At 40.1% G+C, this 12,713-nt stretch overlaps 1 protein-coding gene across 2 annotated transcripts; it reads left to right on the forward strand.

Moving 5' to 3' along the window:
* The first annotated feature begins 1,600 nt into the window (after positions 1-1,600).
* lipea (lipase, hormone-sensitive a) lies at positions 1,601-12,165 on the forward strand. Of its 2 annotated transcripts, none has more exons than XM_038725628.1 (11): positions 1,601-1,686; positions 3,920-4,167; positions 5,281-5,565; positions 5,770-5,860; positions 5,982-6,127; positions 6,234-6,419; positions 6,974-7,126; positions 7,236-7,380; positions 8,471-8,698; positions 9,395-9,786; positions 11,237-12,165. In XM_038725628.1, exons 2-11 carry the CDS (start codon positions 3,928-3,930, stop codon positions 11,501-11,503), a joined length of 2,133 nt encoding a protein of 710 aa, XP_038581556.1. In that variant the 5' UTR covers positions 1,601-1,686; positions 3,920-3,927; the 3' UTR covers positions 11,504-12,165. The 2 variants fall into 2 exon arrangements, with proteins under 2 accessions (XP_038581556.1, XP_038581555.1); XM_038725627.1 differs by lacking the exon at positions 1,601-1,686 and adding an exon at positions 1,733-1,902.
* The last annotated feature ends 548 nt before the right edge of the window (positions 12,166-12,713 follow it).

Raw genomic sequence — 12,713 nt, forward strand, 5'->3', positions numbered from 1 at the left:
CACCAAACTAATCATGCTTGATAATGTTGCTGGCAGCATAACGTTCACCACGCCGTCTGCAGACTCTTTCACGTCTGTCACATGTGCTCAGCATGAACCTGCTCTCATCTGTGAAGAGAACAGGGCGCCAATAGCAGACCTGCCAACTCTGGCTAATGCCAGTCAAGCTGCACGGTGCTGGGCTGTAGGCACACATCCTACTAGAGGATGTTGGGCCCTCAGCCACCCTCATGGAGACTGTTTCTGACAGTTGGACATAAAACATGCACATCAGACTATGTTGGGAGACACAGCAAACCTTGTTATGGCGTGATGTGCCGATTTACCTGAATGGTCTGCAGGTACCACCTCACGCTACCAGTAGTGACAAGGACACTAGCAAAACGCAAAACTAGAGAAAATCAGTCAGGAAGGATAAGGAGAGAGCAACTGTCTGTGGCCACCGCCTGCAAAACCATTTTCTTTTTAGGGGTTGTCTTTCTGTTGCCTCTCAAGTGTACCTGTCATCACGTTCATTTGCACCAAAACAGGTGACAGTGATTCACAATCGCTTATACTTCCTGACTGGACAAATTGATTTCCCTGAAATTTAATTGACTTGATGTTTTACTGTGATGATTAAGTGTTCATTTAATTTTTATAATATAATATAATATAAAAATTAATATAGGAATTTATGTAATATGTCTGATAATTACTCCAAATTTAATCAAAATCATTCCAGGGAAAAATATGGTTGTGACATAGTCCTAACTGCTACAAGTTAGGCCTCTTTCTGGTATAACTATATCATAACATTGACTTCACTTAGTATCTCATAATTGTGACTTAGCATTTTTTTAAATGACATAAATTACTATATCAACATAATGATTCACCTTGGGTATTTCTTTTTATCTAACTAACTTTTCATGTTTGATTTGCAGCCTACAGTATATAATATACAGTATATGAATTAAAGTAGGCTCATGTTACATTAGCTTTTGTAATAGGAAGACTTAATATACAGTACTTTACTGTACTTAACAGGGGTAAAATGTCAGAAAATCACTTCCAAATTTAATCACACTCATCCCAGGGAATAAGATGTCTGTGATATGATCCAAACTGCTATAAGTCAGGCCTCTTTAAGATATTTCTATCATCCAAATCTGAACCTGATTCATAAATTAATTCACTTAGTATCTCGTAATTGTGACTTAGATAAAGATTAAAGTAGTCAAGGTGAATCAAAATTATGAGATAGTAACTTATATAATTTTTAAAAACTTTCTAACTAAATTTTTATGTTTGGTTTGCAGCCAACAGTACATTAAATAAAATATAAAGTAGGCTAACCTTAGGCTACAATTGTCTTGAACTTGTAATGAAACATACTGTTGTAAATTACTCTACTTCACAGGGGTAAAATGTCAGACAATCACCCCAAATTTAATCAAACTCCTCCCAGGGATTAAAAGGCCTCTTTACAACATTTATATCACCAAAATCTAAACCTGATTAATAATAATACCCTACTATGTGTGAATGTATTTGCCTACCTTTTGATTCATTAAGCTGGCTGTGGCTGTGGCACGCGCGGTGCGGGCCTCGCGCACTGCCCACGTGACATTAGACCGCACGTTACGCAGCATCCTGTAGGACAGAAACAGACAGATCAAGGAAGAGGAAACGTTAATGGGTCCGGTAAGTGACGAAGCTCGTTTAAAACGCCACCAACGCACAAATGTGCACATTTGCCCACATGTCTGTCGTGTTTGGCACATGTGTAGCGTTTACTCGCGGACTGTCATTGTGTTTTTAGTGTTTTTACATGGCTCTAAAACCGAAAACAACAGTTATCGACAGTTTCAAGTGTAACTTGTGGGTGAAGTTGTCTCCCGGGTAGTAAACGGTTGCTCGGTAAATAGTGATAACGGCTGTGTATGTGTGTGTGTGTGTGTGTGTGATGTTTTAACAACACGAGTCTGTGTGAAGGTAGGTAACAAGCTAGCGGGAGTGCAGTTACACCTGAACACACTACCAAAGCCCGAAGAGAGGCTTTTTGAGAGTAACGTAAGGAGAAGCTGATATCTTTGCTGAAAACTGATATCTAGCAACACTAACATCAGTGTTGGACAGTGACAAGAGGCCAGCCGGTGGGCAGCTTTACGTAAATTATCAGCTGTTTTGGTTTAAAGGGCTGCTGCTGCTTTTTTGTGTGTTTGTGGTAAATGGTAAGATTCAAAGTTAAATATGCAAAACAAAACTGTAACTCATTGTACTGTACAAATGATACCGGGATATTCTAAGTCATCCATTTAATTTAGCATTGTTTTATAGTTTTAACTGTATTGTGAATTGATACTTGATAATGCACTGCAATTTTGCTATACACCTCCTAAAAATTGACTGATCATTTTTATCTCTGCAGTCACATAATGAGTTTGACACCAAAATATAACTAAGAAGAGTAATCCTTTCTGCTGTGTGTGTCTGAGACAGCGCTTTATTAGTGTTTGGGGCTGTAGCAACTATTGAAGACTATTGAAGTTACATCCTCCTCAGTTTTGTTTGTGGGGATTCAAATGACCTGATGAAAAACATTATCAGATAAGTAAGATAAGATTAGAAGTATGTGGAGGTTCTCGGTTATCCAGGTCCTTATTATCCAAGAAAGGTTCTAATCAAGGGCAACTAGACTTTATTGAGGATACTTGAAGACATTTCATCTCTTTAGAACTGAGGAAGAACTGGATAAAGCCCTGCCTGTGCTCACGTGCAGATCACCCTGGGGCCTAGTGACAGGCATTTTGTTGATGTTATGACACAAAAATGCTGGCTGTTGAGACACTGACTGCTGACCAGAAATAGAAAAACACAATCAAGCATGTGTCATAACTGTGACCATCCCCAGTGTTTATGAACTTTGCACAACTAGCGCAGGATCCTAACTTCACTTTCGGCTGCTGTCTTTATTAAGTGAAAGCTGCTGTTGACACAAATCCACAACAGGTCTGATTGTTTTAATGAAGCTTGGTAACATGTACAGCTAATGTCGATGAACAGCACGCTGCAAGCTCAGTACATTTGCATCATGTATGGGCATAAAGTACTTGGGTTGGACTAGGCAATGTGAATATGATACTCTCATGGGAAAATTGAGATTTAAATTAAATACCTAACAAACCACTAATGCACCAAGAATGAGAGACACTGTAACAGTGTCATCTGGTAGTATCTTAATTTTAGGGACATGCAATAAGACCTCTGTGTTTTTGTTTGATTTTTAGATAACAGCTGACAGGGCCCTTACTTTGTGTGATTAAGCCAAAAGGCATTTATCCATTTCTTATATTTTATAGGCTTCATATAAGAACCCATAACCGTTTTCTAGTTAATTTGCACGGTGGCATGCAAATCAAAAAATGCACATGCCTGTGTCAGTTATGCAGAAGAGAGCAGACTCTTGATATACATGTTTTTCAATCAATGTAACAGATATGCATGTTTGTGCAAGACTTCCAGTCAGACAAGTTTTGTATTTTTTATTGACATAAAAGAGGAATTACTTATTCAGAGCCTATAGTTTATGCTTCATCTGGACTATTTTTGTAATAAAATCATCTCCAGTGTATGAGACCATCACATTCTGTTAGTCTTAACGGCCTAGTTTCAAAGTACTATCCTCCAGGCTGGAATTTCAACCCTTGACCAACCGGATAACAAGACTGTAATCACCAAAGCAATGAGTTGTGCTGTAAGAGATGAGGTCATTAAGATCTGTCTGTTTAGCCTTTGGGTGATGGTCTCGTGTCTTCAACATGGACAGTGCACATGTCTGCTGTGTCAACAGCTGCAGAGGCACATATAAAGGAGATTCAAGAAATCTCCGACCCTGAGTTCTAATAATAGTTGCTCTTGTCTCTCTCTCTCCCAGCCTCAGAGATGGATTACCAGGTTGTGTTTGCAGCCTTGGAGACGGTATGTGAAGATGTCGTTTCTCTTATGAGTGGGCCTACTGATTTGCCGTATGGCACTGTTGCCAAGCGCCTGGTCACGAGTATGAAACAGATTCAGGAGCACGGCCGAGCCCTGAAACCTGTGGTCCGCAGCTTCACCGCCGTCTACCATCATTATGACTTTGACGCACAAACGCCGGGCAATGGCTACCGCACCCTGGTCAAGGTAGGACTGACCCAACTGACTGGATGTATTATTCCACTCATTATTGATCATTTTGTTGATTTAATGTATTTATCATCAGTCTTTAAAATATCGGAAAATTGGGAGATTGTATGTTACAATTTTCCCAAACCGTAGTAAACACACCAAATTTATTTGTTTAGACTAACAAACCAAAGCTCAAAACTATTAAATTAAGAAAACCAGCAAATATTCACACATGAGAAGCTACAACTAATGAACTTTTAGATGTAAGATTCAGCTCTGTAGGCCTACTACACTATTAAGTACACTAAATAAAGTGTGGTTGAGGTGATTGGTAGCTTAGCTCTCAGCACTCGGTAGTGGGAAGACGTCAATTCCTATAAATCCTGTTGCCTCTTGTCACAAGATGTTCATACTTAACTCTGTGTTCCAGTGAAAGTTGGCGGTCAGATATTTCCGCAGGGGAAATTCCCTGTGTACAAAACACAAACAAAACATGACATAACATGACTGTGACAAATTGATGTTTCATGTCCATGTCAACACTCAACTGAATTCTGAGCAGTTAGCTTTCATTAAAAAAAGCCCTCTAATGAAAACAATTGGCATAAATATATACGTTACTCGTTAACTGTGTTCACGTCCAACTGCATCAGTAGGTAATCTGCAAAAAACAGAAAATGTTGTGTATTTCCTAAATGTTTTCACATTTATGGCACTTTTTATGTTTTCCTGTCTAACTTTTCTGCAGAGAAGATGACTTTCAGAGATTGTTTAACCAGCCCCTAGTTTCTCTGACTTTGCTGCGCACATTTAATTTATTAAAGGATAAGACTTGTCGTGGCCGTGTTTTTCTCTTTGACAAAAATCTCATTAAAACACCAAAGCCAACAATGTGTTAGTTTGTCTCTTGGTACTTCCCTGCCCTCTCTGTGGCCTTCAGTGTGGCTCTTTTTTTTTTTTTTTTTTGGAGAACAATGAAGCTCTATGGCACAGAGAAATAAGCTACACTATATCGAGCTTTGACACGGACTGTACTGTAAAAAAATATTGAATACCACCGCCCTTATCCTTCAAATGCAGTGTCTCTACCTTCTCAGCAAAGGTTACACTGTTTTTTCTTTCTTTCAGGTATTGCTGTCTTGCCTTTTGCACATCATTCACAAGGGCCGTTACATTGCCAGTAATTGCAACAGTGCCTTCTTCAGGGCGGACCACAATTCGTCTGAGATAGAGGCCTACTGCAGCGCTCTGTGCCAGCTGCGTGCCCTGCTCCACCTCGCCCAGCGGCTGCTCAACGACAATGACCCCGGCAAGCTGTACTCCCTGCATGACGGGGACCTGAGCCGAAGGTTTGTGCAAGAGTACAGCTCCATGCACAAAGCCTGTTTCTATGGACGCTGTCTGGGCTTTCAGGTCAGGCAGCAAAAAGAAACTTAATTCACACTACTTGCTTTTATTTTTGTCCAGTTTTTAGAATGTTGTAGTTTTACCCATTTTCAAGTAAAATGTTTTATGAAGCTTTACTGTCAGTTTTGGTTTAGTTATGAGAACGTATGTGTCACTCATTTAATTATTTGAAAGCTCTTATAATTTATTATCCGTTTTTTCTTTTCACAGTTCTCACCAAGTCTGCGTCCATTCCTCCAGACTGTAGTCATAAGCATGATTTCATATGGGGAGACGTATGGTAAACAGCAGTCTGGCTTGGGTTAGTCTTTTTCTTTTGTCTGTTTTTGTTTTTTTTGTTTTTTGTCCATGGTGAATTGATGGAAGGTCTTGTTGTGGCCTTTTCAGAGGTGTGCATGCTTTAAATAATCTACCTCTTCCAGGTATGGCCGCCCTTTCCCTCCTCACATCTGGGAAGTATGTCATTGATCCAGAATTGCGGGGCATTGAGTTTGAACGAATTACCCAGAACCTAGACTTGCATTTCTGGAAGTCCTTCTGGAACCTCACAGAGTCCGGCCTTATAACAGTAAGTAGGGTCAAATATTCTTCCACCAACTCTCAAATTAGTTGCAGTCTTCCTTTTTAATGTTTTAACTATTTAATCCCGTCATTGTCTGTCTGTCTCTGTCCAGGGCTTCAGCAGAATAGCTTCTAGGCCAGTGCAGGTGAACTTCACGCTGACTTTGCCTCCTGTGACTCTACACCTCCCACTGGCCTTAGACCCCAGCCTAACAGCCATTGTGTCACCTCCAATAGCCCACTGGGGCCCCGGGCCAGTCCACATGCGTCTGATCTCCTGGGAGCTTCGAGAAGGACAGGTGAGGCTGCACGGGAAAAACATAGAAGACAATAGTGGCCTTTGGAAATTGGTAGAACCTGAATCTGCACCAGACTTAGTTTTACGTATATTAGGAACAAAGTTGTACATCAATGCCATGATTCTCTCACACATGAACTACTTTCTTACCAGCTGGACACAGTGTTGGACCACATTACAATCAGCAGAAACACTTTTATAAGCAGGCCTTGAAAACATTGGATAAAAAGTCTAATTCACATTTTCAACTAAATATGATTTCTTAAACTGGAAAAAAACGTGATCGATTTGCAGATATTTTACTGTAAATTATTCATGGTCTGTCGTGCCCCTCCTCCACTCAATGAATTCATTAAACAAATACAAGCCTTTCTAAATCAATAAAACAGTGTTTACTCGATAGGCAGACATGCTGTAATAATCTGGGGAAGTGGTTATGTCTTCGTTTTACTATTTGTCTGTGTTTATGTGGTCTTGAATTTTTTCTTTTAATGTTTGTATTTGTTTTCATTGCTTTGCATCCTTTTAGTAATGACCTTATGACTTACTTTATAGGACAGTGAAGAGTTGCTAGCTTTTTCTCAAAATGGTCCTTCCACTATCTCCGCGTCCCATCTCCCCTGGGTACAGAGGCAGCCTCGCTCCCCCTGGCTGCTCATCCACTTCCATGGAGGGGGCTTTGTGGCGCAGACTTCCAAATCCCATGAGGTACAGTACAGATGGCCGGTGAAAGGCTGCTGATGTTAACCCTTGATGGTTTGCATTTCATCTCACATCTATGTGTACTCTGTTCTCAATCTAACCCTTCATAAATCAGAATTATCTGCGGACTTGGTCCAAGGAACTGAACGTACCTATCCTCTCCGTGGACTACTCTCTGTCACCCGAAGCGCCCTTTCCCAGAGCTCTGGAGGAATGTTTCTACGCCTACTGCTGGGCTCTGAAAAACTGTCATCTGCTGGGTTCGTATATGATGACACAGGACTGTAGTGACACAATAGGGAGAATTCATATCTTTTTATTTTGTTAGGGCTAGGTGATATATCGAGTTTGTAAGAGGAATCAATATATTTTAAGATGGGATGAGACAAAATTGTTTATACAGATATAGTCTGATTATCTTAAATAATCAGTTTCTTCTGGGCCTTTTTGGAATAATAAACCTAAGAGAGAAAACTGTAAAGATACCCAGAGGTAAGAGGATTCAGCAAGAGAAAAAAGGCATAATATTAGTAAAATAAAAGTAAAAAAGCAATCAAAACATTTGTGGTGGTGTTAGTTTATGTTGGTGACAATGTGAATATACAGTGATCAAATCACTTGTGTGTTTACTTACAGTCATACACATATAATGCCTCTTACAGACAGAACGTGCCACAAATGAGAGGAGCGTTTGTTATAAATATATGTAAATTTGTATGTACAACTATCTGTGTAAATTCACAGCAACAAACATGCTCCTGTGCAAAAATGCAAATGTGTATCCACTCAAGCAGGTCTTTACATGGCTACATTTGTACAGAAAGCAATGGAGAATCTATACACCTTAATAAATGCTCTGTTTTCCCTTCGCAAAGGTACGTGGCACACATTACACAGTGGTGTCATACGTGGTGTTACTGGTTGTCTCTTATTAGAGGCTCTGGAAGGAGGCACACATAAACTCAAAGTGGCCTGTGAATTATCTGTACGGTGTTTGACGATGGGAAGTGTAACATGTGCCAACTTACAGAGAAGATGGAGAAAAGTAATAAAGACAGTATAGAACTGATAATGGGATTAAAGGTTAAATAGAATTATTAGAGCTGCAACTAATGATAATTTTTATTATATATGTATGTGTTAATTATGTTTTGAGTTATTGTTTTGTCTATAAAAAAAAAAACATCTAAAAATTACAAAAAGTTTTGTCCAACCAACTGTCCAAAATTCAAAGGCAGGGTACACAAAAAAAGAAATTAATGGAAAAGAAGAAAATCCTAAAATCAGCTTATCGTTTCAACACATGTAAAAGAAGTAGTAGATACTAGTAGTTGTGTCTGTGTGTCTCAGGCTCCACAGCGGAGCGGGTTTGTCTGGCAGGTGACAGCGCCGGAGGAAACCTCTGCATCACTGTGTCCATGAAGATCATATCCAGCGGCATCAGAATCCCTGACGGCATCATGGCTGCCTACCCCGCCACCAATCTCACCATTGACGCCTCGCCCTCCCGCCTGCTCACGCTCATCGACCCGCTGCTGCCTCTAGGTGTTCTCACAAAGTGCCTCAATGCCTATGGAGGTATGTGGCCGTACGGGATGTGCGTGTGGGCACAACAGTAGGCGTGTGCTGCTCTATGCTTCATTTAACACGTGCACATTCCAGCACCTTTTGCTTTTCTGAACTCGCTTGTTGATCGTGTACTTTACTGTTAATGTCATTGTGGATGAGGAAATCGCTTTGTTTCCCGTTACCTACATTAGTGTAAACAGAATTATGATTTTACATTTGCAGTGAAATCGATCTGTATAGATTGATTTCTATATTTGGTTTAAATATTCTGTATAATCAGGCACTGCTAGATTATGTTACCTCACATTTACTGGCTCTATGTGGTTATGAAAGTAACTTCATATACTGTCAGTGAAAAGTATTTTACTTGTGTTAAAGCCTGTATTTAAAGTAGATCTTACACAACAGGACCAAACATGCTTCTACGTAAATATAGCAAATTGAGAAATGACAGTGTGTTGTTGTCATGTCAAATGTGTTCACAGTAAGAAAGTAATTGGGATTTATTGCGTAGCTCCCGCCAAAAGTTTTCACCTGCTCATGCTTTTCAATTTTGTATATCTCTTTAAGATCCCATATCTCACCATCTTCACCTATTCAAGCTGTAAATAACCCTTTTTGTGGCGGTGCTTCTTTCTCACAGGTGTCTTTTTTTTCTCTAAATATATTTCATCTCTTTGTGTCGTCACATCATCTCCCTCCCAGGAGCAGACTGTCAGACGGTGCAGCCTGCAGTGGGAAGCAGCAGTCTGAGAGATCAGTTTAGAGACACAGCTGTGCTTCTCGGCGATCTCACACAGGGAGCCTCCAACTGGATCCAGTCCTTTCTGAACCCCATGCTGACTTCAGGGGGCTTGCACTTACCATCATCAACGCAGAGAAGCTCCCAGAGCAATGAAACTCGCAGGGTATCCACTAACACCCCCACACCAAACTGTGGAGGTTACACGGTTTACCCGCAGGGCTTCGAACCCCTGCGCTCAGAGTGCCTGGCTTTTATCCGTCCATCGTCCTCCCCCATTATAAGGAACCCGTTTGTGTCGCCCGTGCTGGCTCCTAACAACCTGCTGAGAGGCCTGCCACCTGTACACATAGTGGTAAGCGAGGGAAGAAGAACTAAAGGAGGCTGAGGGTGGAAGAGTCTATATTTTCTAGCAATACTGTTTAATAATTTCACAGTTAACCACTTAGTCTCATTTATTTTCAACATGGTGTGTATCTTCAGCAGCTACGGACTTTGACATGGGCTTTCCATAGATTACTACGGAGGACAGCAGAACATCTTCTTGTACCTCAAGTCTCAAATCATGAGATTAAAGAGGTTATTAAAAATGATTAGCCTGATTATAAGGCTGAATTGACATTTGTTTATTAACACATACATTTGTTTATTGACGATTATTTCATCTCTCTGAACAAACATAATAATGATAATGATTATTATCATTGAATGAATATGAATTGCCACCCATATCTCAGGTTTGTTACAAACCTGAGATATGGGTGGCAATTCATATCTGGAACCAGACTATTTTACTAATTAGTACAAAATTACAACATGGCTGGGTTGAGTTCATAGCTTAATGACATTTATGCCAGATGCTGGTAATTTAATCTGGTATTTTACTCCCAAAATTTCCTTTCCAAAGTGTCGGCTGGTTTTGGACACCATATTCCAGCCCTTGGCATTTCAAAAGTTTTACAGTTTTTTGTTTAATCATTCTTTAGATATTAGATTACTGTACTCTTTGCATGTTTATTTTTATTTTTTCCCTACAAATCATGCAAACCAGGCCGTATTCACGGCAAATCAGGCCACGTGGTGAAAACACCAGTCCCCTTCATTTGAATAGGGGTCGTGCATTTAAGCTGCACTTAGGTCAAGCGAGCTAGAGAGTGGATGAAGAAGAGGGAGCTGTGGTAGCAAGAAAGCCGGTGAATCACAGAAATAAAACACTATTTTCTGATTGTTTCAAAGCAGTTACGTTCTAAAGCACAAATAAACACAGCCACACTACCACACAACACTGCACTAATTGCCACAACGCCTGATTTGGTGTGCGTACAGCTTAACATTTCTGCACTCCATTTTCCGAAGCATACCATGCTGCACTAATCAAGGTTTGTTTTTATAATACTTTGGATCACATTGATGTGGAAGTGACAAAAACTCTAGTTCCCCTCATCTCTCTGGATCTTTTAGTCTGTTTTGGATGATTGTATTTATTTATTTTTGGCCAAGACCTCTGCACTTTCATCAACCCAGTTTTCATTGATTGCAGTTTTCAGTGAAACAGCTCTGATTGAACTCACTATATGCTACCTGCTCAGCAAAAAATGACAGGCTGACAAAGTTAATGACTAGCTGGTGAACTTTGTGGAGCATTAGAGGAAGATATTTCTCCCCAAGAATGTGTTTATGTAAAAGCTAAAAACAGTATTAAAAAAACATCCAGTATCAGTCAGGCTCTCCTCCTTTTAGTCCCTGTAGAGTTTGCATGTTTTCCAAATAACTGTTCTTGTTTCCTAATTCCTCTTTCCTCACAGGCCTCTGCTCTGGATGCCTTGCTGGATGACTCTGTGATGTTTGCCAAGAAGCTGCGAGACATGGGCCAGCCTGTGAGTCTGACGGTGGTGGAGGACCTTCCCCACGGCTTCCTCAGCCTATCGCAGCTTGCCAAAGAGACGGAAGTCGCTGCAGAAATCTGCGTGGAGCAAATGAGGAAGATTTTTCAGCAAGAAAACCCGATGCCTGCTCTTCGCAAACGATCCAAGTTGGAAGAGACTTATCTGAGTACCAATCCTTCAGGCTGATGTATCTGTCATTTATGGGACTTGATTGACATAATGTGGTGAGAGAGCTGCAATAAATGTAAGAAAGGGAAACCAGTCAGGAAGAATTATGAGGACGCCACACAAGCTGTAAAACTTGTGGAAGCTTAGGGGCACTACGACCTATACTGCACATTTTATGTAGGCACCAGCTATAATATGATCCTAATCAACAAAAATTAAATAACTAAATATTTTTCTAACAAGATTTACGTGTTTAGGATCCAAATCAAATGCACATTATGAATATTATGACAGAAACGTCACCGTAACCAGCCCTCGTAGCAATCTCTTAACTGATACATGTCAGGAATCGGAGCTGTTGTGCCTTGACTTTAAAGTGCTGCTGTATGTTGCGTAGTGTATGTAGAGAAACTTTGCCTACATTACCAAACTGACCAGGATTTAAGGTTTACCGGAAACACATTTCAGATGCACTGGATTATGGTTGTTATGATTTATTATTTGGCTTAAATGTATAATATAATTCTTCCAGTTTGTCATGTGTTTACAACATATTGATAAGGAGGCCTTCACCTTGTATTTACCAGCATTGTATGTGGGTGTTAATACTGTAAATTCATTCTTAATATATTGAACACAGTGTTATATTTAAAGTCTGAATTAAATCAAAACTGCAGAGATTGCGTGTGCTTATTTGAACCTATTTGATATATGTTGAGTAGTGAATTGAAAAGGTACATCACGATGTTAAGTGGGACACTTAAGTGTTAGTGTGTTAGCTCCTGCCGGCACAACCCGATAAACCTCTTGACCCTGTTCAATCAGCCATTGTGGTTATTTTTAAATATGTTGTGTAGAAACATTGTTGAACTGGGTTTCACAGGTGGATGATTACTATTATTATTGTACACAAGTCAACACATGTCAAACTCAAACATAACACTTATACTGGCAGATTAACCTCTGACTTTGAGTTCATAACACCGCTTGACATGTCCCATCCCTCATGGTAACTCTACACCAAGTGTTTGCACTGTTTGCTCCTGTCGCACAGTTCACATAAGGTATGAAAGGTTTTTCTGGTACCAAGTCCCTCTTCCTCAGCATCTTATTACTGGTAACTCCTCATTATCAGCTGTCAATGATGTTGACATGGGGTGCAAACATACTTTAAATTTGAGGAGGTGAAAAAGATGCCTCCCTGTCTGCAGAGGTCCAAATCAAAAGC

The sequence above is a fragment of the Micropterus salmoides genome, unplaced genomic scaffold (assembly GCF_014851395.1).
Source record: "Micropterus salmoides isolate LMB-PRFRI ecotype aquatic unplaced genomic scaffold, ASM1485139v1 Ms_hic_scaffold_17, whole genome shotgun sequence".
Lineage (NCBI taxonomy): Eukaryota > Metazoa > Chordata > Actinopteri > Centrarchiformes > Centrarchidae > Micropterus > Micropterus salmoides.

What these genes read in the sequence shown, in the direction of transcription:
- lipea (XM_038725628.1), top strand. Translation starts at nt 3,928, where the DNA reads ATGGATTACCAGGTTGTGTTTGCAGCCTTGGAGACGGTATGTGAAGAT. An exon ending in GCTACCGCACCCTGGTCAAG is followed by an intron (nt 4,168 to 5,280) that starts GTAGGACTGACC and finishes TCTTTCTTTCAG; the next exon opens with GTATTGCTGTCTTGCCTTTT. An exon ending in GAAAAACTGTCATCTGCTGG is followed by an intron (nt 7,381 to 8,470) that starts GTTCGTATATGA and finishes TGTGTGTCTCAG; the next exon opens with GCTCCACAGCGGAGCGGGTT.